Source organism: Prionailurus viverrinus, chromosome D3 (genome assembly GCF_022837055.1).
Source record: "Prionailurus viverrinus isolate Anna chromosome D3, UM_Priviv_1.0, whole genome shotgun sequence".
NCBI lineage: Eukaryota > Metazoa > Chordata > Mammalia > Carnivora > Felidae > Prionailurus > Prionailurus viverrinus.
In genome coordinates, this window is record NC_062572.1 from 82,438,040 (window position 1) to 82,465,391 (window position 27,352).

At 46.9% G+C, this 27,352-nt stretch overlaps 1 protein-coding gene and 1 long non-coding RNA gene across 2 annotated transcripts in view; one reads left to right on the plus strand and one right to left on the minus strand.

The window, feature by feature from the left end:
* KDSR (3-ketodihydrosphingosine reductase) overlaps positions 1–22,723 on the minus strand; it is a 40,121-nt gene extending 17,398 nt beyond the window's left edge. The window contains exons 1-6 of the mRNA XM_047827607.1: positions 22,554–22,723; positions 17,093–17,182; positions 14,953–15,009; positions 10,797–10,862; positions 10,512–10,607; positions 4,164–4,355 (exon numbers count right to left, since the gene is read on the minus strand). Coding sequence (XP_047683563.1) covers positions 4,164–4,355; positions 10,512–10,607; positions 10,797–10,862; positions 14,953–15,009; positions 17,093–17,182; positions 22,554–22,661 — 609 coding nt within the window. The 5' untranslated portion in view covers positions 22,662–22,723. The remainder of the gene's footprint in view (positions 1–4,163; positions 4,356–10,511; positions 10,608–10,796; positions 10,863–14,952; positions 15,010–17,092; positions 17,183–22,553) is intronic.
* On the plus strand, positions 21,839–27,098 carry LOC125149051 (uncharacterized). Its single transcript, XR_007145792.1, has 3 exons — positions 21,839–22,020; positions 25,757–25,878; positions 26,237–27,098. It is a non-coding gene; the product is annotated as an uncharacterized LOC125149051 (long non-coding RNA).
* The last annotated feature ends 254 nt before the right edge of the window (positions 27,099–27,352 follow it).

Here is a 27,352-nt window from a genome sequence, read left to right on the forward strand (position 1 = left end):
TTCCACTTGTTTTTGAGATAGTGACTTCAAAAACCGTCTCCCACGGCCTTGCCCTCTGTTGTGCACAGACCAGACAAAAACACCACCAAACAAGCCGGTGCGTGGCAACTGGCCCACAGAAGGCCTGAAGCAGACTCGACTCAGACGTTTCTCTAACGCTCCTGTGCCCCCTCCCCCTGAAATGCGTAAGGACCGTGGCGCACAAGCGAATGTAAGACAGTATGTCAGAGCAGTGTTTCTCTAGTTCAAGGTTATGGCTGAGCTACCAAACGCCTGAAGCAGCTTTTCAGGACAGCTTTCTCCTGGCGTAGACACAGATCGTCGGGGTTGGAAGAAGCCAGTCCCGGAAGAAGCAGTTTGGGGTGCTGGTAGTCTTGAAGTCACATGACCCTCTCAGTCTGTGGCTGGGTTCCTCCAGCGGCTAATCCCTTCGTTGTTGTATTTACTCATCCAAGGGATACTTACTGAATGAGTCCCGTATTGTTCTGTGAATGAAGACGTGGACGTCAACAACACGAGACAGCCCCTCCCTCGTGGCGCAGCCCGTCTCTTGAAACTCTTGGTCAAATAACCAGTAACGTCTAAATACGCTATATTCCATCCACACTTTCCTTTAATCAACTAGTCCCACAGCCCCGGCAGAAAACGAAAGGGGGTTGATGTGGCTTCACTTGCTCTTGCTCAGACGATGCCGACTCCTAGAGATCGCCCCTGTCTCTAGGAATTTACAAGCCCAGACTTCACTAGCTGACTCCTCTGCTCACCTTGTGGCCGTGTGTTTCTCCTTGTCCCTGCTGACTGACCATCCTCTTTTCTCCTGCTCTGCCCACCTCCATGCTTTTGGTCATGTTCTTCCTTCCCCTGGTCTCCATTTCAATCAGAAAGACAACCGTCTGCTCAAGAACTGACTACCAAAATCATCCCGCCTACAATGTGTGGTTCCTAATTCCATCAAAACGAAGACGGAGCGAGGGGGGCGGGGGTCCTGGAGGGAGGAGCAGAGCTGTGTCTGAGAAGCTCAGAATTTCACCTAAGCTTACTTTTCAAGGCTGTGGGGCAAGATGGCCTTAGGGGGAGGGGAGCATGACCGGAAGGAGGGAAGCACAAAGGCTATTTTTCTTTGACTTGGTCTCTGCTACCACATCTTGGGCCATAAGCCAGCAGAAGTTGGCTTTCCAAAAAGATTAACTTTTAGAATCTTTAAATCATATATTTGTACCTAAAAAAACGGAGTTTAAAAAAAAAAAGGAACACCAAAAGGTGCAACAAATGTTTTATTATGCACAAAGCATGGCTAGGGTCCTACTTTAGTTTGGCGGGCAAAGGGTGGGGTGGACAGGAAGACTTAAGACTTAGTTAAACCGGGGCACCTGGGTGGCTCAGTCGGTTGAGCGTCCGACTTCGGCTCAGGTCATGATCTCACAGCTCATGAGTTCGAGCCCCGCACCGGGCTCTGTGCTGGCCGCTCGGAGCCTGGAGCCTGTGTCAGATTCTGTGTCTCCCTCTCTCTCTGACCCTCCCCTGTTCATGCTCTGACTCTCTGTCTCAAAAATAAATAAACGTTAAAAAAAAAATTTAAAAAAAAAATTAATCCGAAAAAGAGCATCACAAAGTACTTCGAGTCTGAGCAATTCTATGAGGTCTGTTTCATTCACAGAAAACACAACCACGATGGCAAAACAGATTGAAGTATCCAGGTTTCCAAAACACCACACTGTAAGTTTGCAGGGACACAACTGTTCTGACGTAGGTCTACTATGAACAAACTGGATTTTGATTATTGAATTTATTCCCCTCTAAGCCTACTTTTCACGTGTTTATCTTATTCCGTGTTTCCGTGGGCACATTTTTCATGGAGTCTGAATATGGACAGGAGTCAGGCTGACTTTCAAGTCCAGGCAAGCTTCCTGCAGCGTGTGAATCACATTTGTCACAGAGGCTTTGGGGACTCTGTATTAGCAACTCACTTTCCTTTTCCTCTTCTTTAGTAACATGTCTGTCCTACCATGTACAAGGCTTAGGGACAAAAAGCCCTAATAAGCAGATTTTTCATTTCCAAAACAGCCCTTCACTTACCAGATGTCTAAGGCCGGATCCATCAGGTAACTTCTGACCTGAATTATAGACACATCATCTGCCCAGGGAACCAGAAAGCCAAGACGTTGTTACTGCTTTTGTTACAAAGTGACAAAGTGGCTTTCAGCAACTCCATGAACTACCAAAACTCAGCATTGGTATCTATCAGGTGGCAAAACGACATCTGCCTCACAGATTTCCCAAAACTTTTATAAGCGTGCCTGGGTGGCTCAGTTGGCGAAGCACCTGACTCTCGATTTCAGCTCAGGTCATGATCTCACGGTTGGTGAGTCCCGTATTGGGCTCTGTGCCAACAATGCAGAGCCTGCTTGGGATTCTTTCTCTCTGCCCCTCCCCTGCTCATGTGCACGGATGTGCGTGCTCACTCTTGCTCTTTCAAAATAAATAAACATTTTAATAAAAACATAAATAAATGGTTATTTGCAAAGGAACTTTCCAAGTAAAACTTTCAAAAGAAATGCTGGCATTCTTGTTTGAAATTTCACAGCCTTATGTGTCCTATTGGCTAAACATATTATAAAGAGCTATTATTGATTATGAGTATTTTTTTTAATCTTTATTTATTTTTGAGAGAGAAGAGAGAGAGAGAGAGACAGAACATGAGCAGGGGAGGGGCAGAGAGAGAGGGAGACGGAGAATCTGAAGCAGGCTCCAGGCCCTGAGCTGTCAGCACAGAGCCCGATGTGGGGCTCGAACTCATAAACTGTGAGATCATGACCTGAACCAAAGTCCGAGGCTTAACCGACTGAGCCACCCAGGTGCCCTTATTGATTATGAGTATTAAGCAAGTTGATGAAAATGAAATTTGGGGCTGGTTCCTTTTCGATGAGAATGGCACAGTCTACCAGTCTCTAAGTGGCTCATGAGGATTCTGTCATTGATTGGACAACTCATCTGTACTGTGATGCTGGGCAATGTGGTGCCCTGTCACACACCACCAAGGGCTCTTCCGGGGATTTTATAAATCAGCGGTCAGCCAACTATGGCCTGTGGGACAAATCTGGCCCTCTACCTCTTTTTGCAAATAAAGTTTTATCGGAACACAGCTATCTCCGTTCATTTACTTTTGCACATGGCTGTTTTCCTGCTCTCACAGTAGACTCGAGCAGTCGCGACAGACACCATCCAGCCCTTGAAGGCTAAAATGCCTACAATCTGGCCCTTTACAGAAAAAAGTTGCCAACCCCTAACCTAAATTATTAAACAGGACCCCCAGGGCACACACACTCCTACCATGAGAATGTTGGCCAAAATGAATTTTCTTCCGGGCTTTTAACATCACGATGTAGTGTTACATTTCAGTGCAAGTTACAATACGAAGAATTTTACCTTGCCTTTTCAGTGTGTGATTTGGGATAGATATGTGTGGTACTTTCTAAGTGTCCCCATTGGACAACAATGCGGCAGTCGGCTTCCCACGGCTGAGGTTGTGTGAAGGCTGTCACATCATGACAAGCATTTATTTCGATGCTAATGCTAACCACACCCTCCTTCACAACACGTTCTCTTAACTGTGAAAATAAAAAGCATTCGCTTTCACCAAGATTTCTTTAAGATACCAAAGTGTAAGTCTCAGGAGAGCCAAACGATATTTCTAATCCAACCCTTTTGCTTTACAGAAAAGGAAACAGACCCAGTTAGATGATTTGTCTCACAGCTGAGAGCTGGACAGGAGCTGATTCAAGCTTTTCCCTCAAACACGTGCTAATTTCATCACTCGGTCTTAAAGCAGAGATCTTTTCGTTAAAGAAACACCTCTAGAGAATCGCAGGCTCACATGGTATTAGACTGAAAAATACAGAGTAAATATAAAGTAGTATTTTGCGTATTAAATTAAGCGAGCGAAACGCCTCCCAGCCCTTTTGCTTCTAGCCCCAGTAGAGTCTTTATGCGATGAAAAATGTTACCTGCAGAATTCAAGGGCTGAGCCGATGCCCTTTCGCTAACGTCACGTCTACAAATGTCTAACGTGATACGACAACACGTGTCAAGCAGCTGCAAACCAAAGGGGAACATCCACTGCCGAGCTGGAAGATAAAAACTGTGAAACTGAAAACAGTGTTTACCTCCATCTGCAAAGCTTCAGCCAGTCCCCTGATGGCAAACTTGGACGAAGAGTAGGCCGTAAAACCGAATAATCCCAGCTGTCCTGCCTGGGACGAGACAAAGACTATCCGGCCGACACGACGCTCCTTCATGGTGGTGATCACTGCTCGGCTGGGGTACACGCTGCCCAGGTAGTTGACGCTCATTAGTCTCTGCCGGGAACAAAGGGCCACGTGAGGAGGGAGCAAGGTCAGAGCCTCAGGGCTGCGCTCCACGGCAGTTGTCTGCTCTCCGGATCCGAGGGCCAGTGGAGCCCAAGTGACTGGGAGCCCAAGGGATGTGTCGAGGGAATGAACGATGCAGTGATGCTGTAAATGAGCCCCGGTGCCCATGACCTGCCCTCTCAAGCCTACGTCAGTCTAGTCTCTTATTCTCCTCGTGACGGCAGTGATGTCTTCGCTGAAAACCGGTCAGGATTAGTCTTCTCCTTATCCAAAGTATGCTGTGTACTGCAAGCAATACTTTCCGAAAAACAGTTTTAGGAAAAAGCCCCCCAAGGATCTCTGGCCCTGTTAGTTCTAAGCTACGGAAACATCACAAAGAGACTAGGACGTGGTTAACGGCAAGGACTGTGGTTACTACCTATTTGATGACGAACAAGAGAGTCAGGCACTACTTATCTCTGCAGCTGAACAGAGGGCTAGTGCAGGTACTAGCCACAGGGTTGTTGCAAGCATTGAAAGAGGAAACACAAGTCAAGGCATACCCTCTGACCCACCGTCACGTGCTCGGTCAGCGTTGGCTCTTATATCATGATGGGTAAGAACTTACATAGGTACCGAGAGTGTATCTTCCTTTCATCCTGGCAACTCTCAAAACCTTACATTTTAACTTGGAAATCTAAAAGTGCTGGCATTAAATTGTTTCTATATTAAGGGGCACCTGGGGGGGCGCCTGGGTGGTGCAGTCGGTTAAGCGTCCGACTTCAGCCAGGTCATGATCTCGCGGTCCGTGAGTTCGAGCCCCGCGTCGGTCTCTGGGCTGATGGCTCAGAGCCTGGAGCCTGTTTCTGATTCTGTGTCTCCCTCTCTCTCTGCCCCTTGCCCGTTCATGCTCTGTCTCTCTCTGTCCCAAAAATAAAATAAAAACGTTGAAAAAAAAAAAAAAAGGGGCACCTGGGTGGCTCAGTTGGTTAAGAGGCTGACCCTTGATTTCGGCTCAGGTCATGGTCTCATTTCATGAGATCGAGCCCCGTGTCAGACTCTGTGATGACAGAGTGGAGCCTGCTTGGGATCTTCTCTCTCCCTCTCTCTCTGCCCCTCCCCTGCTCGTGCATGGGTGCTCTCTCTCTCTCTCAAGATAAATAAAATATTAAGAAATGTTTCTATATTTAAAGTCCTGTAAAAATACCAGATCTATCACCATGTGAAACCAAACACTTCATTGCATACTATATTTACACTGTGACTGTAACTAATTCACATATTACACAAAAGTACACGTGCATAAGTGCAAAACCAAGGAACTCCAGAACACTGTAAATGATTGTGTTAGGATGCTGGGATTCCCACTTTTCCCAAAATGTCTTTTAATATCATTATATTGTCTTGATAACAAAAATGCTCTTAAAAAGCACCCCGAAAAGATGGCACACTAAACCCAAGTGTTCACTTCAGCTCCCTTCTAGAGACCTAACTAAAATCTCAATAAAAAGATAAATTTTTGTAAAGGCAAGAACCCACAGAGCACAGACAACAGGAAAGAAAATAACATTTTGGAAGCTGAAAATCAGCATGGCGAGTGATAACAAATGTAGTGGAAAGCTGAATGCTAGAAGCAAGGAGCAGAGAAACTGGGGGCGCCTGGGTGACTCAGTTGGTTAAGCATCTGACTTTGGCTCAGGTCATGATCTCGCAGCTTGTGAGTTCAAGTCCCACGTCAGGCTCTGGGCTGACAGCTCAGAGCCTGGGGCCTGCTTTGGATTCTGTGTCTCCCTCTCTCTCTGCCCCTCCCCCTTTGTGCTCTGTCTCTCTCTTTCTCTCAAAAATTAAAAAAAAAAAAAAAAATATATATATATATATATATACACATACATACATACATATAAGAGCAAATTAAACCAAAAGCATACAGAAAAAAATATTAAAAATAAAAGAAGGAAATAAATGAAACAGAAAACAGAAAAAATAAATGAAATAGAAAATAGAAAATTAACAAAACCTAAAGCTGGTTATTAAGAAGATCAATAAAACTGAAAAATCTCTAGCCATGCTGGTCAAGAAAGATAAAGGACACAAATTATCAATCTCAAGAATGAGGGGGATGACATCACTACAAACTCTAAGTTTATTTATCTATTTTGAGAGGCCAGGGAGGGGCAGACAGAGGGAGAGAGAGAACCCCAAGTAGGTTCTGTACTACCAGCACAGAGCCCAATGTGGGGCTCAAACCCATGAACTACGAGATCATGACCTGAGCTAAAATGAAAAGTCAGGTGCTTATCTATAGATATTAAAAGGACAATAACGGAATATGATGAATAACTCTGTGCCAATCAATTCAATGACTTAGATGAAATGGACCAATTCCTTGAAAGACACAAGCTACCAAAGTCACTCAAAAGAAATAGATAAGAAGATATAGATGTAGCCCTACATTTATTAAAGAAATTGAATTAAAGTTAGAAATCTTCCCACAAAGAAAACCTTAGGCTTCTGTGGTAAATTCTACCAAACATTTAAAGAAGGTTAATATCAATCCTACACAAATTCTTCCAGAAAAGTGAATAGGCAGGAATACTCCCCCACTTATGCTAAGAGGTCAGCAATACTTTTACCAAAAAATCAGAAAAAAACTACAACTGGGTCTACCCCAGGAATGCAAGCTGGTTTAACATGGGAAATTAATCAGTGTAATTCACCATATTAACAAACTAAAAACAGAATTCTGTGATCCTCCCAATAGATGCAGAAAAAACACCTGCCAAAATTCAACCTCCATTCCTTATAAATACTCTCAGCAAGCTAGGAATAGAAAAGAACTTTCTCAACTTGATAAAAGACATCTACCAAAACAAAGCAACACAGAACTACAGAAAACATCATACTTAATGATTAAAAAACAAAACAAAAGTTTTCTCCCAAGATCAGGAACACCACAAGTATGTCTGCTCTCACAACTTCTATTCTGTACTGGATGTTCAGATAAGGGTATCCAGATGGGAACAGAAAAAGTAAAATTGTTGCAGATGACCTGGTCTTGAACGAAGAAACTCCAGTGAGCACTAGAATCAATAACTGACTTTAGCAAGACTGCAAGATCAATACATAAATATCAATTGGATTTCTCTACGTTCGTTCGCAATGAACACTCAGAAACTGACATGAAAAATGCCATTTACATTAGCATCAAAAAACAGGAAATGCTGAAAAACGATGTGTAAGACCCATACATTGAAACCTACAAAACACTGCTGAGACGCAAAAGAAAATGTAAATAAATGGGAGACATAGACTATGTTCACAGGTTAGAAGACTCGGTCATTGTTACAATGTCAATTATCCCCATGTGGATCTACAGACTCAATGTAACCCCAATCAAAAGCTGACAATAATTATCCTTAAAATCCACAGGTAGACAAAACAAAATATAGTTCCAAGGATCCACAAAGAAAACCATTAAAAAGGAAAATTAAGAGAAGTTCCCCGGGACCACCGCCAGTTTCGGTGATTCACAGACAACCCCACGGAACTCTGCCCCTGATCATACCCGTGACTAAGATTTGTGACAGTGAAAAGGCACAAAACAAAATCAGCAAGGGCAAAAGGCACCTGGGCCAAAGTCCAGAGGAACCAGGCAAATTTCCCAAAGTCCTCTCCCCGGGGAATCATACAGCACGTGCTGAGACCCCCCCCCAGCGATGAGTTCTAACAAGTATCCTGTGCAGGCAACTTCTGTGCCTGAGAACCCTGTGGGCCTCAGTAAAGCTTAAACCAACCAAGCAAACAAACAAATCATCAAAACAAAACAAAACAATCAAATAAAAAAAAATGAAAGCGAATTGATTTTAAATAGAAATGAACTCTTATCTTCAGAAAATGCATCAAGCCTGGCAGTGGGCGTTCCAACAGGACTTACCCACGATGAGCACACATCCAGATGTGACCACGACACGGCAAGGGACGGAGACGGAGAAGGGGGACAGCCGAGGGGCAGATACCGGCCTGGGAGGGGGACGCTCCCCAGAGTACGTTGGCCTGCTGCCGGCATTCGGGGCAGCCGGGAAGAGGGCCCTTCTAGAGTGGGCCATGAACACGGGGTGGGGGGGGTAGGCCTGGTCACCGATAGAGGCAACAGGCTTTGGGTTAACAGTCCTCTCTTTTTAAAAGTCTGGTTCTCGGGGCGCCTGGGTGGCTCAGTCGGTTAAGCATCCGACTTCGGCTCAGGTCATGATCTCGCGGTCCGTGAGTTTGAGCCCTGCGTCAGGCTCTGTGTTAACAGCTCGGAGCCTGAGCCTGCTTTGGATTCTGTGTCTCCCTCTCTTTCTGTCCCTCCCCTGCTCATGCTCTGTCTCCCTCTGTCTCAAAAATACATAAAACGTTAAAAGTAAATAAATAAATAAATAAATAAATAAATAAATAAATAAATAAATAAAAGTCTGGTTCTCACTGGGCTGAGACTGCTTCCGACACCTGCTATCAGCTGCCCACGCCTCCCCCACCCCCAACCGCGTGCTGATCTCCGTCCCCCACCCCTCACTCCGAGGTTCCCCATCACCACCCCCTGCCTCGACTACCTTCCCCCCTGATGCAGCAGGCAGAAAGCACCTCTAACAACCGAAACGCAGATCACACCACCACCCAGCTGACCTTAAGCCCCTTCAAAAGGTTTTGGACTAAAATCCAAACTCCCCGTGGTGGCCGTTAGGCCCCAGCGGTTCTGGCCCCTGCTCCACTCCACATCGCTCCAAGAGCTGACTCCCCACCCCTCTGCCCTGTAAAGGGCTCCTGGTCAGTTCCTTGAGTTCGCCCTCCGTGCTCAGTCAGGGTGGGTCTGTGGATTCCCCCTCCATTAGCCTCTCTCTCTCTCAATCTCTCTCTCTCTCTCTCACACACACACACACACACACACACACACACACACACACACACTCTCTCATACATTCACTCACGCTCATACACACCTGACCCCTTTCTTGCTGGCCCCCTCAGCACGTCACACCGAGACGAATACGACCACTGGTTTCCCCAACTGATTCTTTATCCAGCTGTTGAAATCATCTTCAAAATCCCCCTTTGATTACTTACGGTAAAGGCGTGCAGGTCAAGACAACTGCCTTATTTAGGCCGAGTGGATAAAGGAGCCTTAACACACTCCAGCCCCAGATCAGGTGCCCTCTGCTTACAGCTACGTCTGGACTCTCCTCTGACTGGACTTTGTATCACACAGGCCACACGCCTTCCCACAGGCCACCAGAAGCAAGGCATCTCAACTACTAGGCCCGCAGTCTCCTTCTCCACAGAAGGGGGATGGCATTTACCTTCGAGGGGTAAAGCGTTCAAAATCCACTACAGCAGTAAAGGCTAATGGAACGTGAAGAAAAAGACAGGTGATAGGACGTCAACTAAAAACCTGTTTTAAAATTTTTTTTAATGTTTATTTATTTTTGAGGGGGAGGGGAGGGACAGAGAGAGAGAGGGAGACACAGAATCCGAAGCAGGCTCCGGGCTCTGAGCTGTCAGCACAAAGTCGGACTCAGGGTTCGAACCCACAAACCGGGAGATCACAAGCTGAGCCAAAGTCAGACAATTAACTGACTCAGCCACCCAGGCGCCCCTAAAAGACTGTCTTGTACTTAAGAAAGATTTCAAAACTGATGTCCATTTATTTAGAGCTGACATTGATTACTAAGAGAAGTTCCCTGGAAAACTTATTTAAAAGTATAAACAGAAACATGATGCATGGTCTTTTCGTCTTGATTTCAGAACTCAAAAGGGTCTGCTCATGAGCTTTTTTGGCTTACCAAACCCTGACGCTTGAGATGAAAACCCAGCAGCCCTTGGCTTGCAGAGACCTTTCTTAAAGGGAGTAGCTCGGTGAGTCGTCACAGTGATGTGTGTCCGCTTGGAGGGGTCACCCCCGTGTTACAGCTCGGGAAGCCACGGTCCAGAGACCCGTCTGAACTCTTAACGCTGGATGGTCACGGCGCTGGAACCAAAACCTTGTCGAACCCTCCCCTCACCTTCTAAAACTTCTATTAATCCTGAATGCATTTTATCTATGCCGTCGGTAAAGCCTTCGCCTGTGGCCCCGTTCTACTTCTAGCATATGGCCTACTCAACCAGCGAAAAACACAAATGTCTACTTACTTCAAAAGTGCTAACTTCAAGGTCTTCAAATTTTCCCGAAAGCGACATTCCTGCACAGTTCACAAGCATGTCTACTGGGCCCAGTTTTTCCTGTGCCTGGAAAAATTTATGAGAGTAGGCAATAAGAAAGAGAAGAATCACGTCGTAGCAGATCAATGCCAATAAATACGATCTATAAAACCATCAAGCCTACAGAGATGATTTAACAGCTCCACACTGCACACTAAAACAGTAAGAACCAATCGAAAGGCAAGTGAATTCTTTCCGGTTAACCCGGCCCCTTACTTGTTTTATGACATTCTCTACTTGGCTGTAGTCTTGAGATACGTCAACTGATATACAAAGCACCACCTGTTAGAAAGAGGACACAGAAATGATCAAAGCCATGCAGGTGTCTAAAACTATTTTTTAAAGAAATTTTTTAAAGTAAAGGCAATTGTCTCCAATAACTAGGGAGTCTAGTTTTCTATGCACAGATTGTAGTGTCAGAAATCCGCTGATGGTGCAACAGGAGAGCTTAATTTTCTGGGCCATTTTCATAAAAAACTCTTGCACAAACTCAAAAACATGTGTTAAGAAATGTCGGCCAAAGTACAGATTTTTAGGCATAAAATAAGTAAGTTCTGGGAATCTCACGTACGGTGTGGTGACTCCTGTTCCGAACACCGCATTGTCTGCTTGAGACCGGCTAAGAGAGTGGATCTTCCGTGTTCTCAACTCACATAGTCACACACACACAATAACTATGTGAGGTGATGGATGTGTCAGCCAGCTTGAGGCGGTAAACATTTCACAGCGTAAATGTGTATTAAATCAGCACGTGATACACCTTAAATACATTCGGTTTTTGTCAATTATACCTCAGTAAAGCCGGAAACAGAAAGGAAACGAAATGTAAAAAGCTCCTCTTGGAATGCCACTGATCTATAGTGACAGAAAGCAGGTCTGAGATCACCTGCAGCCAGATGTGGAGAGAGGTCCGGACAGCAAAGAGGCAAAGGGAACCCTAGAGATAGGGACACGTTCTGTGTCCATTTCAGTGGTGGTTTCACATGCGTATATATCTGTCAAAAGCCATCAAACTGTACTCTTTTTTATTTATTTTTAGTTTTTTGTTTTTTTGAGTAGGCTTCACATGCAGCATGGAGCCTAATGCAGGGCTTAAAACTCACACCCCTGAGATCAAGCCCTGAGCTGAGAGCCAACTAAGCCACCCAAGCGCGCCCTGTACCCCTTCGGTGGGTGTGGTTTACGGTACATCAATTACATCTCAGGTCGTTGAAAAGAAAACATAATTCACATGAAAAATAAACTGTACATAAATCGTATCTCAAGTTAACACCTTAGGTTGTTAAAAATAAAAACAATAAATCTAATAAATAAGCTTACACAAAGACTCCTGTTGGAGCCATACCAGAGCTGTGACTGCCCTCCTGGGGTTCCCTATCGGCGGGCAGAATACAGAGATACGCACACCATACCTACTCACCAAGGCCTGGGACCTCAGTTCGGGTCCCTCCTCAGAGGCTGAGCCAGGTGACTTTATCCTTCAAGGCCAAGGGTCGCTCTGGGCCTGTGGGAGCTTGTGACCCGCTACTCACAGATTCTCTAGACAAGGGGTCACCAAGGGAAACCCACCCAGAGCTCACCGAGGACAAACCTGGCCATGCCCAGAGGTTCACAGCCCAGAGAGACGGCAGGAAGAGGCCAGCCCGTGCTTACCACGGAAAACAATTAGTCTTTGGAAAGGAAGGAGGGAAGGAAGGGAAGAAGGAAAGGGGGGGAAAAAAGCACATATTTCAGTGCTTGCTTACTTTGATAGAAATTTGTAAAACAGCAGTTAAGAATACTAATGGGTACCGACAATGAGCTATTGTTTTAGTTTCCTTTTTTGGATAATGTGTTCAAAGCCAGAGCTTAGCCTCTGACATAGGAATGTTCTACGTTCCAAGGGGGGTCACCGAAAGAAGCAGAAAGGCATTTCTTGACTTCTCGGTATTTCCATGAGTTCTCTCTGTTGACACTGGCCGCCACGCCAAGGGGCAGACAGAACGAGGGCACAGACGCGTCACCACGTGCACCCACATGTAGCTGCGGGCCCAAGGCGGGCGGCCCCTTTGTTCACTGGCTGAGAAGAACCTAGGGAGCCTACAGTGGCCTCACTTTCAAGCAAAGGGATCAGAAGCTGGTGACGCCAAAGATCCCTTCTAGCTCTAGGAAGACACAACGTGAAGAATAAAGCCACGACATGAAAGGGCACCACCTTAGAATCTGCTGCACCAGGTGGCAAGTCTTATTTGATGCAGGAAGGAACCCTATCCAGATGATCTAAATTCCTAAGAAAAGGAAACACAAATGTAACCGAGAATACTCCAGAAGAGTTGCCCTTGGGTTTTATATCCCTATAATCACGGGATTTTTACACAAGTCTTTTTATACAGTATTAGATCATTTACTATAAATAGAAGCTATGCCACAGGCCAGCAAAATTTCAGGGAAAAAAAGGGTCAACAAATCACCAGGAAAAGAGCATCCACTCCACGGGCACTGCTCACGCTAAGCCATACAACAAACCCACTCTGTGCCAGCAGGAGGACGGAGCTGCCTCGTGCCACCCCGGCCCTGACGATCTTCCCTTCCCTGATGTACATGTCAGGAACCCGTCACCTGCCCTAAAGCCTTCTGACAGACAAAGTGGGGGCAGGAGCCACGGAGAAAAAGTCCGGGGCACAGAGACGGTGCTGACCGCGGGCCTGGCCTCCAGCCGGGAGCATTCAAGCTCCTTGGTTTTAGAGGATATTTCTTCCTCTATCAGAATTTACACGAATACGAAAACCAAACAAAACAAAAACAGGAAGCTTTGTGAAGCTGCCTGCTTTCCATGTTCACAGGCACAATCGGAGGCCACAGGAGTAGAGAAAATCTCACATATGTGCACAAGGAGGTGTGCATGACAATTTCCACCTGCAGCACAGAGTACCAGAGCCAAAGACATGCAACCTGCACAGGGAACTAAACACACCGTGGGGCGCCCGAGACCGCGCCACGGCCGTGAAAACAATGAGGCTGATTTATTTTTATTGACACGGAAAGGTCTCTAACATATTTTGGAGGGGGAAAAGGAGGCGGTCAAAACTACAGTGAAATACCATCTAATACCCATCTGAGAGGCAAAAACTAGAGAGCGTGCCAGGACCAAGCGCTGGCAAGGATGCGAACAACGAGAACCACCGGGCATTGCTGGTGGGCGAAGCTGCTGAAATGCACACGCACGCTGTTAGTCCACGATGCCATTTCCCGGCACGGTCCACTCTTGGGCAAGCACACAGAGACATGGAGAAAAACTTTAGTAATGGCAAGAAATAAAACTAACCAAAAAACTGGAAATGAAATAGCTACCACCAGCAGAACTGATGAACAAAAGGCAGTGTACATATTTTTAGGAAAATGCTGCAGAGCGGTAAAAAAAAAAAATGAGTGGACTACTGCTTTATGTGGCCACATGGAGGAAATTTGAAAAAACAGTATCTAGTGAAGAAATCAAGTTGCACAAAAATGCATACAGAATGATGTCCTCCAAATCAAACAGAGACAGAAAGTAGACCAGTGATTGCCCAGGGCAGGGGTGGGGAGAGCGGGCTGGGAGAAGTGGGGAGTGACTAGGTGCGGACTTCACGGGATGATGACAAAGTTCTAAAATTGACTCTCATGACGTCTGTGCAACTCTGTGGATACGCTAAACACCACTGAATTGTACACTTTAAATCGGTGAATTGAATGGCAAGTGAATTGTGCTTTAATAAGGCTGACAAAAAAATAAGAGCGATGCCATAAAATTCAAAATGAAGAGAAGTAAACAGTATACTATTTAGGGTCACGTGCACATACAGTCAAATTAGGAAGAAAAGTGAAGGACTCATCACCACGAAAGTCAGGTTGGGGGCTGCCTCTAGGAATGAGACCGGAGGATTCAGCTGATATGGGCTCACCAAAGGGGGGTTCAGGGGCCCCGATAAATCTCATTACTTAAGCTGGGTGGTGAGTGCAATATAACTTGTTGTCATGTTTTATACCGAAAGATACACACACACACCATTTTTATTTATCCAAAAATTCCATAGCCAAAAAAATTTTAACACTCCTTTCCTCTTAAGTGTTTGTATGAAGTTAACTTAAATAAATAATTGAAATAAAATCATTTTCTAGAAAAACGTTATTTAGTCATTTGTGAGTGTATGTCAAAGTCTGTAACTTTTTTTGTGATAACATGAAGACAATTCAAACAATTTGGCCTTTTTAAAAAACAGTCTGACAGGTATTTTAATAAAAAAAAAAATCCTACATGCTTTCAATGAACCATTCTCAGTTGAAATAACCCTTTTTTCCCTCTATACAACTGTGTTGATTAGTACAGAAAATGCATCATGAAGACTGATCATACCTGTTTATCGTTAATAGAGTGCTTTTCAATTTCTTTCTTTGCCTGCAGCAGCTTGTCCTAAAAGCAAAAAAGAACAATTAGTTCTGCTGATTGTCTATTTGCCTGCTTGCTTGTTTACATGGAGTGAAAACGCAATTATTTGTGTGTTTATTAAATTCTAGAAAACACATGAGACGGCACCTATATTTCATAGCTATGGGCCACAGTCTACAAAAGACAGAAGCTATAAAACTATGACCAAGTGATAGAGAGGGTTTTAATTCACTGCAGAGAAAGATGACAGAAAAATAAATGAACTGCAAAATCCCAATTAACAACTTAATTGCTGATGGGCACCATATCAATTCTAATAAATGTTTTGATCTGACATTATTTAGTCGTGATATAAAACGGGAACAACCACATGGCCACGCAATGCTTCCCAAACTTAAGGGAACATGTGATTCCATGTCAAGAGTACTTTCATAAGCGACTGTCCACTATCTCCCTCCCCTACTATAAAAGCAAATATAGATAGGAAAAGTCACTTTTGAGACGGACTGAGAAAATCTAATCCTGGCTACTTTCAAAAATAATCTGAAAAGAAGCAAAGGTCCCCCCCAGTTGAGTAATTCTTCCAAGGTCTCCATTTTGCTTATTTTGCTCATTTCCAAGAAGACAGATTTATCAGGTTACAGTGTCTTAATGTGCTATAAAAGTTGTCACTTGAATACACCAGGACAGCTTGAGAAAAACAAAATGGCAGAGGAATCCTTTGGAAAGACACATGCGATTCCTAAACATGAACGTGTCTATAATGAAACAGTGCTGTTCTATTAATAAAGATACACACAACTTGCCTTTGTCCAAATTGGAATAAAGAATGACGTTAGAAAATAAAGAATTTCTGGATCCCAGGAGGCCCGTCTGCTCATTCATGCCTCGCAATGTGAGGACCACAGGAAGAGCTTGCGAGCACCTGAAACCCGGGCCCTCCTCTGTCTCCTTCTTATCTGTTTCGTGTCAAATATCAGCATTGCTTGAATCTCAGATAATGCCACTTTACTGAAGTTATGTTTTCACTCCCGCAAAGTGACTTCAACGCCAAAACAAATGCATGGTTAGGGACGTCAGGATACCCACGAAAGGTAGCAATTCTGCCCTTCTTGAGTTTAAGAAGAAATTATGAACATCAAAGCCTACTTCTGTGCCGTTGTTTAAACAGTTCCCCCAGAGGCCCTCCCTGGCAGCTGTGCACCCCCTCCCGAGCGGTCACCCTGCTGTGCCCTCCTGTGGCCTATGTGAAGCCAACACCCCCAGGCAGCCCATTCCTGCCTTGTTTCTTCTTTCCACAACCACGAGCCAAGCATAATGCCCAGCACAGAATAACGGCGGGGCACAACGCGGTCATGGTCACCTCCCCCCGCTCTCCCTGGAGCAAGAGGACCCCACAACTGTTCGTGTGAATACAGTGTGACTGCTTTGGCTGCGGAAACAACTTTGGCAAGAATAACAGACCCTGGGGGAAAAGAAGAGAAGAGAAGAGAAGAGAAGAGAAGAGAAGAGAAAAGAAAAGAAAAAAGAAAAGAAAAGAAAAGAAAAGAAAAGAAAAGAAAAGAAAAGAAAAGAAAAGAAAAGAAAAAACAGACTTCGTGTTGACTTGACACAGAAAAAACACACATTTTGCTAAACTGCTGGGGAGGAACAAGAGGCCCCCGAGGAGCCTGGATTTCACTAGAGACGTGCGTCATGTCATAAGCAAATTACGCAGAAACACCTGCACGTCCTCCCGGACTCGGGTATCAGCTCCGCGACCGGCTGGGCCGCCACCCGAGGGCAGGTGGGGGCCCAGCCCGGCTCCCCACGGCCAGAGACGTATGCCCCGGACGGTCTGTGGCCTCTCCCATCTCAATGTGCAGCGCCTCTGATGTTGCCTAACAGTTGTTCAAACTAAATAAATTATTTGTGGAATGGACCCAACTTCAACCAAAAAATCTTTTTGCCCTGAAGGTGAGAAATAACCAATGGTTCAAAAATCACACCTTGATCCAGGGAGAGGAGCGATTCCTAGCGCAGGTGTGAACGCTGGGACATCTGCACAGCCCCTGACTAACCTAAAGCTGAAGAAGTAAGTTAGGAACAACACACCCAGGAGACTTACCTCATTTCGTGCCACCAGAGTTATAAACGCTCCTTGTTTATAGCACTCGATAGCAATACACTTCCCAATGCCGCTGGAGCCTCCTGTAACCTAGAAGCAAAAACAATAAAATCTTCTTGGCTCTTGAAATTTCCCTTCTGTGGGAGGTTCGTTTACACTGGGGGGCACTTGGGTGGCTCAGCTGGTTAAGCGTCCGACTCTTGCTATTGGCTCAGGTCATGATCTCACAGTTGGTGAGTTCAAGCCCCACACGGGGCTCTGTGCTGACGCGCAGATCCTGCTTGGGATTCTCTCTTTCTCTCATTCTGTGTCCCTTCCCCACTTGCACACGCGCGCTCTCTCTCTCTCTCAAAATAAATAAACATTAAAAAACAAAACAAACAGGGGCGCCTGGGTGGCTCAGTCGGTTGGGCGTCTGACTTCGGCTCAGGTCACGATCTCGCAGTTTATGGGTTCAAGCCCTGCGTCGGGCTCTGACAGCTTGGGGCTGGGAGCCTGCTTTAGATTCTATTGTCTCCCTTTCTCTCTGTCCCTCCACTATTCACACTCTGTCTCTCTCTCTCTCTCTCTCTCAAAAAATAAATAAATAAATAAATAAATAAATAAATAAATAAATAAATAAATAAATAAATAAAACATTAAAAAAATTAAAGAACAAACAAAACAACTATGATGGGCTCTAAAACCCAATCTACAAGAACGAGATTTTTAAAATTTTTCCAACGTTTACGTATTTTTGAGAGACAGACAGAGTGCGAGTGAACCAGATTTTCAGCTACTGTAGTTTCTACATCCTGGGGTGAATGAATGAAGTAAGTACAAACATGAAAGATTTTGCTGTCCACGGGTCCTGCTGCTTTGACTGTTTCTGGTACTGAATTATAAATTGCCCACCCATGTTTTTCTGAGTTCACTGGAGGGCAAGTGCCCTGTACATCGAGCTAATAAATAATACATTAATCTACCTCTGGGTCCAAATCCAAATGAATCCTATTTCCTTACTTACATATCTTCTATATGACAATCTCCACAAGAGACAAAAAGAATGGCCACCAACTTAGCTCTTCTGAGATTTTATGAGACTGTTTACTATAAAAGTAATATATGATCACATGGAAATATTGAAAAGTAAAGTTTTTCTTCTTGGGCTATTCTGCCCCTCACATTCTATAGCTCAGCCCTACTGACTGTTTTGTTTTTTTTAATTTTTTTTTTCAACGTTTATTTATTTTGGGGACAGAGAGAGACAGAGCATGAACGGGGGAGGGGCAGAGAGAGAGGGAGACACAGAATCGGAAACAGGCTCCAGGCTCTGAGCCATCAGCCCAGAGCCCGACGCGGGGCTCGAACTCACGGACCGCGAGATCGTGACCTGGCTGAAGTCGGACGCTTAACCAACTGCGCCACCCAGGTGCCTCCCTACTGACTGTTTTGAGTTCCATGCTCCCTCCAACCCCAGGATCTTTGCACGTTCTATTTCCCAGCCAGGAATGTTCTTCCCCTCCTTTTCACCTAGCTGGCACCCCACTCACCCATTAAATCTCAGCTCACACATCACTTCCTCAGCAAAACCTTCACTCACCGCCCCTTCCCCAACCTCAATCCACTTTTCAGCACTACATTCTTTGTCCTTCACTCAATGGCGCTCACATAATCAAACAGCCATGCGTGTATTTGTGCGATTATTTGATTCACAATCATCTCTCCTATCACAGCCTCCTAAACGCCACAAAAATACCAACTCTAGTTCTGCTCCCCACTATATTCCTAGCACTTAGCACAGTGCCCCGCCTATAGGAAGGACTCGATATGTATTTAGCTCAGTAAGACAAATGCAACACTATCGTCCTAGTCATTTTTACTACGCAAATTATACAACATGGTCAAGAGAGTGGGGGGGGCCCGGGGTTGTCTGGTGAAGGAAATGGAGAAGTATCAGAGGGGCACCTGTCCTTACATGGTATCACATCCTAAGATACATATCTATATAGAGAGATATATCTTATAACATATATCTATATATAGATAGATATCTTATGCCCAAAAAACTAAAAGGCTTCATAATATTACATTAAGGAGCTGTATTAAAACTTAATTGACCATTTCCCTCTACTGGACATTTGGATTATTTCAAATATTTTACTGCCAGCTATATATCATGCTGTAATGAACATCTCTGGCCCCATCTCAATGACTTTAAAACCATCGTGAAGTCACTCCTACCCAATATACCAATCTCTTGGGGGCTTAGGCTCCCCAACTTCTCTTTAGCCTCAAGTCCTCACTAAGGAAGAGATTTCCTTGACAGATAATTAACTAATTATCTACAGAAGGCTACTGTAAAAATCTACCTGTTGCCCCAACTAACAGTGGCCTCTGAGGAGCTCTTGGCTGCTGAGATATCTCACGGTGGCTTTGCCTTACGAACTTCCACCAGACATTCCATTTCCGTAGCAACTGACAGGACCCCAGCTGCCGTATGATGGGACTGCTGCCACCTCGATGTCCCTCCACCCTACAACCCCCACATACATACCGGTCCAAATCCTACCCACCCTGCAGAGGCCAATTCCAATGTCCTCTCCTCCAAGAAGCTTTCCTGCCACCCAGTCCTGTCCTTCCTTTACCTGTCACTTTCTACTTTGTGCACGTGTCTTAGCTCCCTCACCTGACTATAAGCTCCTTGAGGACGAGCACCGAGTCCAATTTATCTCCCTCACTGCGAGCGCAGAACCTGGCATAAACAGTTGCTAAATTAGCACTCGGCCTACATTAATTTGCAAAGTGGTGCACGGTACCATTTCTCTGAAAAATACCATGCCCCAAAAAGTTGTAAGTAAAGTGTCCCTGTTTGTTATTCAATAAATTAACGGAAGTTGAAGTTAGGAGGTTGATGAGAAAATTTATATGCTCTAAAGTGCTATTGGTATTGCCGTCCTTCTAGACTGCGAGAGGTAAGCTAGCTGTGCACATTTACTGCATAGCCAAGACCGGCTCAGCGTGATCACTTGTAAGTTTTTTCCACAACAGCAAGGTTAAGACACAGTCCTTGGGTCAGAGCTCATGGGAAACGAACCTTCTAATCAAGCTAATTCTTCAAAGGCATCTAAGAATAGACATAAACCAAGTCTAGGCTATGTTATGCTGAGTGGTACAAGAAAATAGAAGAGATTTTCCTACGGGCTGAGAAAAGTGGGACATACGGATTGAGGTGCCTGACAATTGGTAAACTGAGTCCAGATGTGGGTCACTAAAGATAATAGTTTAATTTCTTTTCCTTAGCACTGCCTCTTACTGTTCAATGCAAAATATTGTTTAAATATTACTATCTCTTGGGGCGCCTGGGTGGCTCAGTTGGTTGAGCATCTGACTTCAGCTCAGGTCATGATCTCGCAGTTTGTGAGTTCGAGCCCCACATCAGGCTCTGTGCTGACAATCCAGAGCCTGGAGCCTGCTTCCGAGTCTGTGTCTCCATCTCTCTCTGCCGCTCCCCTGCTCATTCTCTGCCTCTCTCTCTGTCAAAAATAAATAAACTTTTAAAAACAAATAAATATTACTATCTCTTTAATCACATCCTGCAACTCTTACTGAGGGCAAGAACCGCTCCCCGCCATCCCCCAAAATGGGAGGACCTGATTTTCCAGTTCTCACCACGTCGATGAAACAGTTTTTAAAAAGTAAGTACAGACCCCGTAACACTTCCGCAGTTTTACTGCTATCATTAGGGAGATACCACTAGCGTATAAGAATTGTTCTAAAAAGAACAACAATAAATGATTAAGACCTAAGCCCGCTCCTTTTTTCACATAAGCAGACACTCTAAATGTTAGCTCCCTCTCCTAACACCACCTGGTCCGGTCCTAACAAATCTCAAGAGAAAGAATTGTGCTTTCCCTCATCTTGTGACAGTAGAAAAGAAGACAGATGGTGACATCATGTGAATTATTCATGTCGTCCTCACATTATTTATTGTGGGATATCAAAACAGGATGGCGAAAATAAGAAACTCTTCTTCGTTTACCCCAACGGACTCGTTACCTCACTAATGGCCTGCAGCGCCATGAGGCTAGAAGGACTAGAGTCAAGGTCAAGTGAAACTCCCTTAGAAATACTGAATCACACTGTTCATGCTTGCTTTTGGCTTCACCTTTTTTCCAAGTTACGCTCTGCAAACGTACGCTCTAAGATTCCAACTTTTTAAGCCATGCTTCTGAGGCAGAAGTTCTCTTGTGGATCTGACACTTTCAGAATCTGGCATAAGTGTAAAGTTTTCCTTCTCTCTTCTTTTTTAAACGAATGTACACTAACCTCATCTGTCTTCTACATCAGGAAGAGCAGGGGTTGGAAATTCACTGGTAGTTTTGCAAAGGACAATCTAAAGAAAAATACGTTTTCTAATTCACGGATGCTTGTCCAGATTTAAAGCACATTACAATGAAAGGCCATCCCATCCTAGGACAGCTCAGTGGGGAGGCTCCATGTCAGCGGACACACGCATGTGTCACCTCGGGCACCAGAAGGATTTGTGCGGCCAGCTTAGTAACTAACTCTCCTTATTCAACAACCTGCCACCTCGGTGCGGTGAGATCAAAATACGAAAACGGAAGAGAAAGCCACGGCAAGCGGCCAAGTGCTGGGCGCAGGTGAGGAAGGCTCCCACACCTGCAGAAAAGGGATCTCTGAAGCCACGAGCTTCCGGTAAGAAACAAACCAAACCCATGCACAGTCCCTTAATTCCTAGAGCACCGGCAGCTCGGTTAGCTCATCCCTCGGGCTCTGAAATGATGGCAGAGGGCTGCACTGAAACGGCGATCAGCCGACCCCGGGCTGAGCTCCGAGAGCCAGGCGGTGCAGACACGACAGAAGCGTCCCAACACCGCCCAGCTAGGACTGCCAGCCTACTGGGTTCGGAGCGGTTTTCCCCCCAGGTGAGTCACTTCCTGGATTCCTCCGGCAACTGCTCTTTCTGTCACGGGCGCAGGCCGTCTTCCCGGTCCGAGCTGCCCCGGCGGGTCCCGGCGGCCGGGACCCCTTCCCCGCCGCCCGCCTCCCCGCGACCCGGCCGGGACCGCGCGCCTCGCCCCGCGCGGCCGCCGACCGCGGTGTCCTTGGCAAAGTTTCTCAGCCTCTCTGTTCCTCAGTTGACTCATCGGGAAAACCGAGGACAAAAATATCCACAACCCACGGATGCCCCGGGGATTAACGAGCGGCCCCCGAGCCCCCGGCGCCCCGGCACCCCGCCCTCCGGCCCCGCGAGGGCCAGATGCGGCGGAGGGCGGGTCCTCGCGGCCCCCCGCCCCCCCGGCAGGGACCCGGCCGGGCCGCGCGGCGGCAGGTGGCCCTCCGCGGAGAAAGGGACGCGGGCGGCCGGGCCTCGGGCACGGGCCGGCGCGCCAGGGGGCGGGCTCGGGGCGGCCGAGCGGGCCGGGCGGCGGCGGCGCAGCAACAGGAGGCCACTCACCACCACATGCGCCCCGGGCAGGGCGAGGGGCTTGGGGCTGATGAGCGGAGACACCATGTAGAGCAGCAGCACGAACGCCACGAGGAAGGCGGCCGCCAGCAGCAGCATCGCTCGGCGGGGCCGGGCCGGGCCGGGCGGGCGGGCGCGCGGGGCTCGGCGGCGCGGCGATCACGCGCGGCCGCGCGCAGCGAGAGCCGCTGTTTGGGTTCGCGGCCGGCGCGGGGCGGGGCGGCGGCCGGAGGGGAAGAGGCGGAGCCGGCAGAGGGCGCGACCGCGGCGGGGCGGCGCTTCCCGGAGGCGGGGGGCCGGGGCCTGTCCCCGAGGGTCGGACGCGGCCCGCGGCCTCCCGGGGGAGGGGCTGGCCCCGAGCGCGCGGCTGAGGGCCCTGGCGGCGCCACCTGCGAGCGCCTCCCGAAGGGCCGGGTGACGCTCCGGGGCGGGGGCGGGGTGCGTCTTAGGACCGCGGAGGCCGGTTTCCAGGCCTCCCAGAGCCGCGTCGGGGGTGGGGGGAGGGGCGGGGGCGGTGGGAGCCGCTCGGGGCCGGGTTCCGCCCTCGCGCGGGGAGGCCGCGGGAGGCGCGGGGGCGACGCGATCCCGGGCGCCCGGAACGCCCGCGCGGGGATCGGCAGCCCCGGTCGCAGCGTGGGAGCCCCGGGAGCCAGCTGACATCCCGGCCGCATGTCAAGCTTTCTCGGCGTGCTCCGAACTTGGTCGCAGCCCACCGTCGCGTTTCACTGGACCGGGAAAGCTTTACCGCGGAGTTTAACGCACCACTCAGGTCGCATTTCCTTTGCCAAGTCTGGGTTCCACAACAAAACAAAACAAAAACAGCTTTATGGAGGTCTAATTCACAACCCATACGATTCACCGATTTAAAGTGCATAGCAAGTGGGTTTTAGTATAGTCACCGACCTGTGCAACCACCACCAGGATCAATTTTAGGACATTTGGTTACACAAAATCGCTTGTACCCATCAACAGCCACGCCGGGTTCCTCCCAACCCGCGCCCAGCCGTTGGCTCTCACCCATCTTTCTGTCTCTATAGATCTGCGTAACCTGGATATTTCATATAAATGGAATTCTATGCTATGCAGCCTTTTCTGTCGGGCTTATTTCACTTTACGTTTTCGACGTTCATCCATGTTATACATGTATCGGCACTTCATTCTTTCTATCACCAACTTGGATTCCATTGAATAAATATACCACTTTTCATTTATCCCATCATCAACTGATGGACATATGGGTTGTTTCCATTTGGGGGCTATTATGAATAATACTGCGGTGAACATTCAGGTGCAAGATTTTGTGTGGATATATGCTTTCATTTCTCCTGGGTATATGCCCAGGAGTAGAATTGTTGGATCATGTTTAACCTGAACTGCCAGATGTTTTCCAAAGCAGCCACACCATTTTATATTCCCACCAACAATATATGAGGGTTCCAATTTCTCCGTATCCTCACCAACACTTGTTATCATCTATCTTTTTAACGATAGCCTTTCTAGTGGGTGTGATATTTCATCGTGGTTTTGATTTGCATAAGGTATATGTTTTTGTTTGCTTGCTTGCTTTTCCTTTCTGTTGTTGTTTTTAAAAATACGAAGGACGGGCGCCTGTGAGGCTCAGTCGATTAAGCCTCCACCTCTTCATCTCGGCTCAGATCGTGATCTCACGGATCGTGGGATCAAGCCCGAAGTCTGGCTCTGCTGACAGTGTGAAGCCTGCTTGGGGTTCTCTCTCTCTTCTCTCTTTCCCTACCTAACCCCTCTCTCTCCCTCTCTCAAAATAAACAAACATTAAAAAAAGAAAGAAGGAGCTCAGGGGCAAAGGAACTGATCTTACTTTTTCTTCTTAATTGTGTTGTCTTGAGTTAGGCAAATTGCAAGGTTTGAGGGCACAGGCCTCAGGACTTCTGACCCCAATTACAAATTTGGGGGTTCCCCCCAAATATAAACAAATTAAAAATAAAAAAACAGGGGCACTTGCATGGCTCAGTCAGTTGAGCATCTGACTCTTGGGGAGTCTCCTCTCTCTCGCTCTCTCTCTCTCTCCCTCCCTCTCTCTCTGCCCCTCCATGGTTTGCTCTCTCTCTTTCTCTCTCTTTCTCAGAAAATAAACAAACATTAAACAAACAAAACTGGGGGCTCCCAAACCACCTTCACTTTTGATAATTCTCTGGAAGGCCTCCCAGAACTCACAGAGGCACTCCCCATGGCTGTGGTTCCTGATGAAGTCAGCTAAGGGAAGAAGTGCAGAGGGCAAAGTGTGGGGGCCTCCACACGCAAAGCTGCTGTCGCCTCCCATGCAGTCAGGGCATGTGACACGCCCAGCCTGGGTGCGTGAGGATTGCACACCAGGGAAGCTTGTCTGCTGTTCAGTGTTTATTGGAGCTTCCAGTATGTAGGCGTGACTGATTGATTGATTGCCCTTGTGGCTGAAGTCAGTCTTCAGGTCAACTTGACGATGCATGATGGGATCTCCCGGCTACATCACCTGGATGGGTCTTTCTGGCACGACCAGCCTCCACCTTAGAGTACAGATTGGCCTGCCCTCGTCTAAACAAAGACGCTTTTATCAGGTGCGGCATAGATTACCTCCCAGAAGGCAAAGACAAAGGCCAGACCTTCTCTTCAGGCAAGCCCAAATTCTTTACTGCACCACCTGGCCTTTATCCAAAGCTCTCCTGCAGCAAAATAAACATATGCCCTAATGTTTGGAGGTGGCAGCGTGGAGTAGGAGGCTCTTAACTCAGTTTTCAGACTATCAATATCAGCGGTGCAATCTTCCCGGTGACACGGTACCAACGTTACACCACATCACAGTGTGGGGAGTGGACGTAACCTGAAGGGTAAGAGTCACAAGACGGTGGCGTATTACTGAAATTCTACTCAATCATCGACAACCGGCCCAACTCGTCATCATGTCATACGACCACAATGGGTCCCAAAGCATTCCCACTCAGGTTTGCAGGTTTCCATTCAACTCATCAGTTTCTAGAAACAGGAGAGGTCTCTACCCCCAGAGATGTCTACTGAGTGCTCTTAGGAGACCATCTCGTCTCTTGCTCCGAGCCCCCACCCCCACCCCGCAAGGTGTTAATGTAATACTGGATTTTTCTTGTGGCATAGCCTATTTATTTGTTCTTTTGCCCTTAGCTACTATTTCTCCTTCTCTCTGTTTGTGATTTATTTTTATTCAGGCTATCTCCTGTTGGAAGGAACGCGCGCAAAGTTCAGCCCGGTGATAACGCTGTTCCTGATTGCCTGCGCTGACACTACTTGAGGAAATGCACCCCCCTCAGTCCATTCCCCTTCATACAAGGTAAGGTGAACAGAGCTGCATAACTTGTGGGCTTTCTCGACCACCAGGCGGCACGGCTCCATTTGCTATCAATTCCAATTTTGCCAGATGGAGTGAAAGCGTAATCCACCCCATCAATGTCTTGGGAATTCTAGTGTAATGGTTTAAAAATATAGTCATAGTTTCTGTCTTAGGGACCATCCTTGGTTCTAGCACTTGCAGTTGAAGCCCTGGTCCTTGGGACCACTGCATCAGGAAGAAAAATAAGAACGTTGAGGCAATGTGGAGGAAAAAAAAGCAAAAACTATACTCATACTGTCTTCTCACCATGGGAAGAGCTACACAGTCATACTAGCGTTCTCCCTCACCTCTTCTCCAGACCCCCCAGAAAAGCAGAGAAATCCACCAAGTAAGCAACACCCTCATGAAGATACGTAAGTCAGCCCTTCATGCCTTATCTCTCCCTCCCCCATTTTATTTTTTCTCCGTCCCCCATTTTAGACAACCAATGTTCCAATTGCCTGTTCCAATTCTCGGTTATACCTTTACTCAAGATATGCAACCTGACTCGTCCATTTGATGTGATATCTGTTCATTGTTGGACACTCTGGGCTATGAAGTGTGTTCTTCGGTCTGAAGAAATGGGACTTGGTGGTCCAAACTGGTGCAATAGCTTCTGGTCCAGTCTTTTTATAGTATGTTGAACATTTGCATCTACCTCTAGGCATGGAAAACCCGGTCCAGAGTGTGTCTATTCCTACCAAAACCCATTTGTAACCTTCCAGGGCTCCCAGCATCAGTCCAGCCGCCAGCTCTGCATCGGGCCTTTCCCCCAGGGAATCTGCCCCACAGCCATCTGTAGCCTCCATCATTTTTGCTGGCCCACAACAAAGTTCTTCTTGGCATTTTGTGCTCCAGAGGGTTTGAGAGGGCGATGTCTAGATTTGTCCCATCTCTGCACTGCTGAACCCCCCATATCCACTCATTCCGTGGGCCCAGGGGGCTACCTCAAGTGAGCACACCAGGATATCCACTTGCTGGTTCCAGTCCCCTCCCAGTCCTACAAGGAGGTTTTTCTGATGGACAGTGACATGCCCCACTTTAATGTACCCCTGAATGCCCATAGTCATTTCCACAGGGCAGTGCCCCCCAACAGACTTCCCTTTAATAGGCAAATTTTCCATTGTTCTTCTACTTAACCACATGGTCAAGACATTAGCTGTTGCCCATGAGTTGGTTCAAAACCCTAACATAGAGGGGCGCCTGGGTGGCTCAGTCGGTTGAGGGTCCGACTTCGGCCCAGGTCATGATCTCGCTGTTTGTGAGTTCCAGCTCGGCATCAGGCTCTGTGCTGACAGCTGGGAGCCTGGAGCCTGCTTTGGATTCTGTGCCTCCCTGTCTCTCTGCTCCTCCCCTGTTCATGCTCTGTCTGTCTGTCTGTCTCTCTCTCTCAAAAATAAACATAAAAAAAAAACCACCAAAAACCCTAACATAG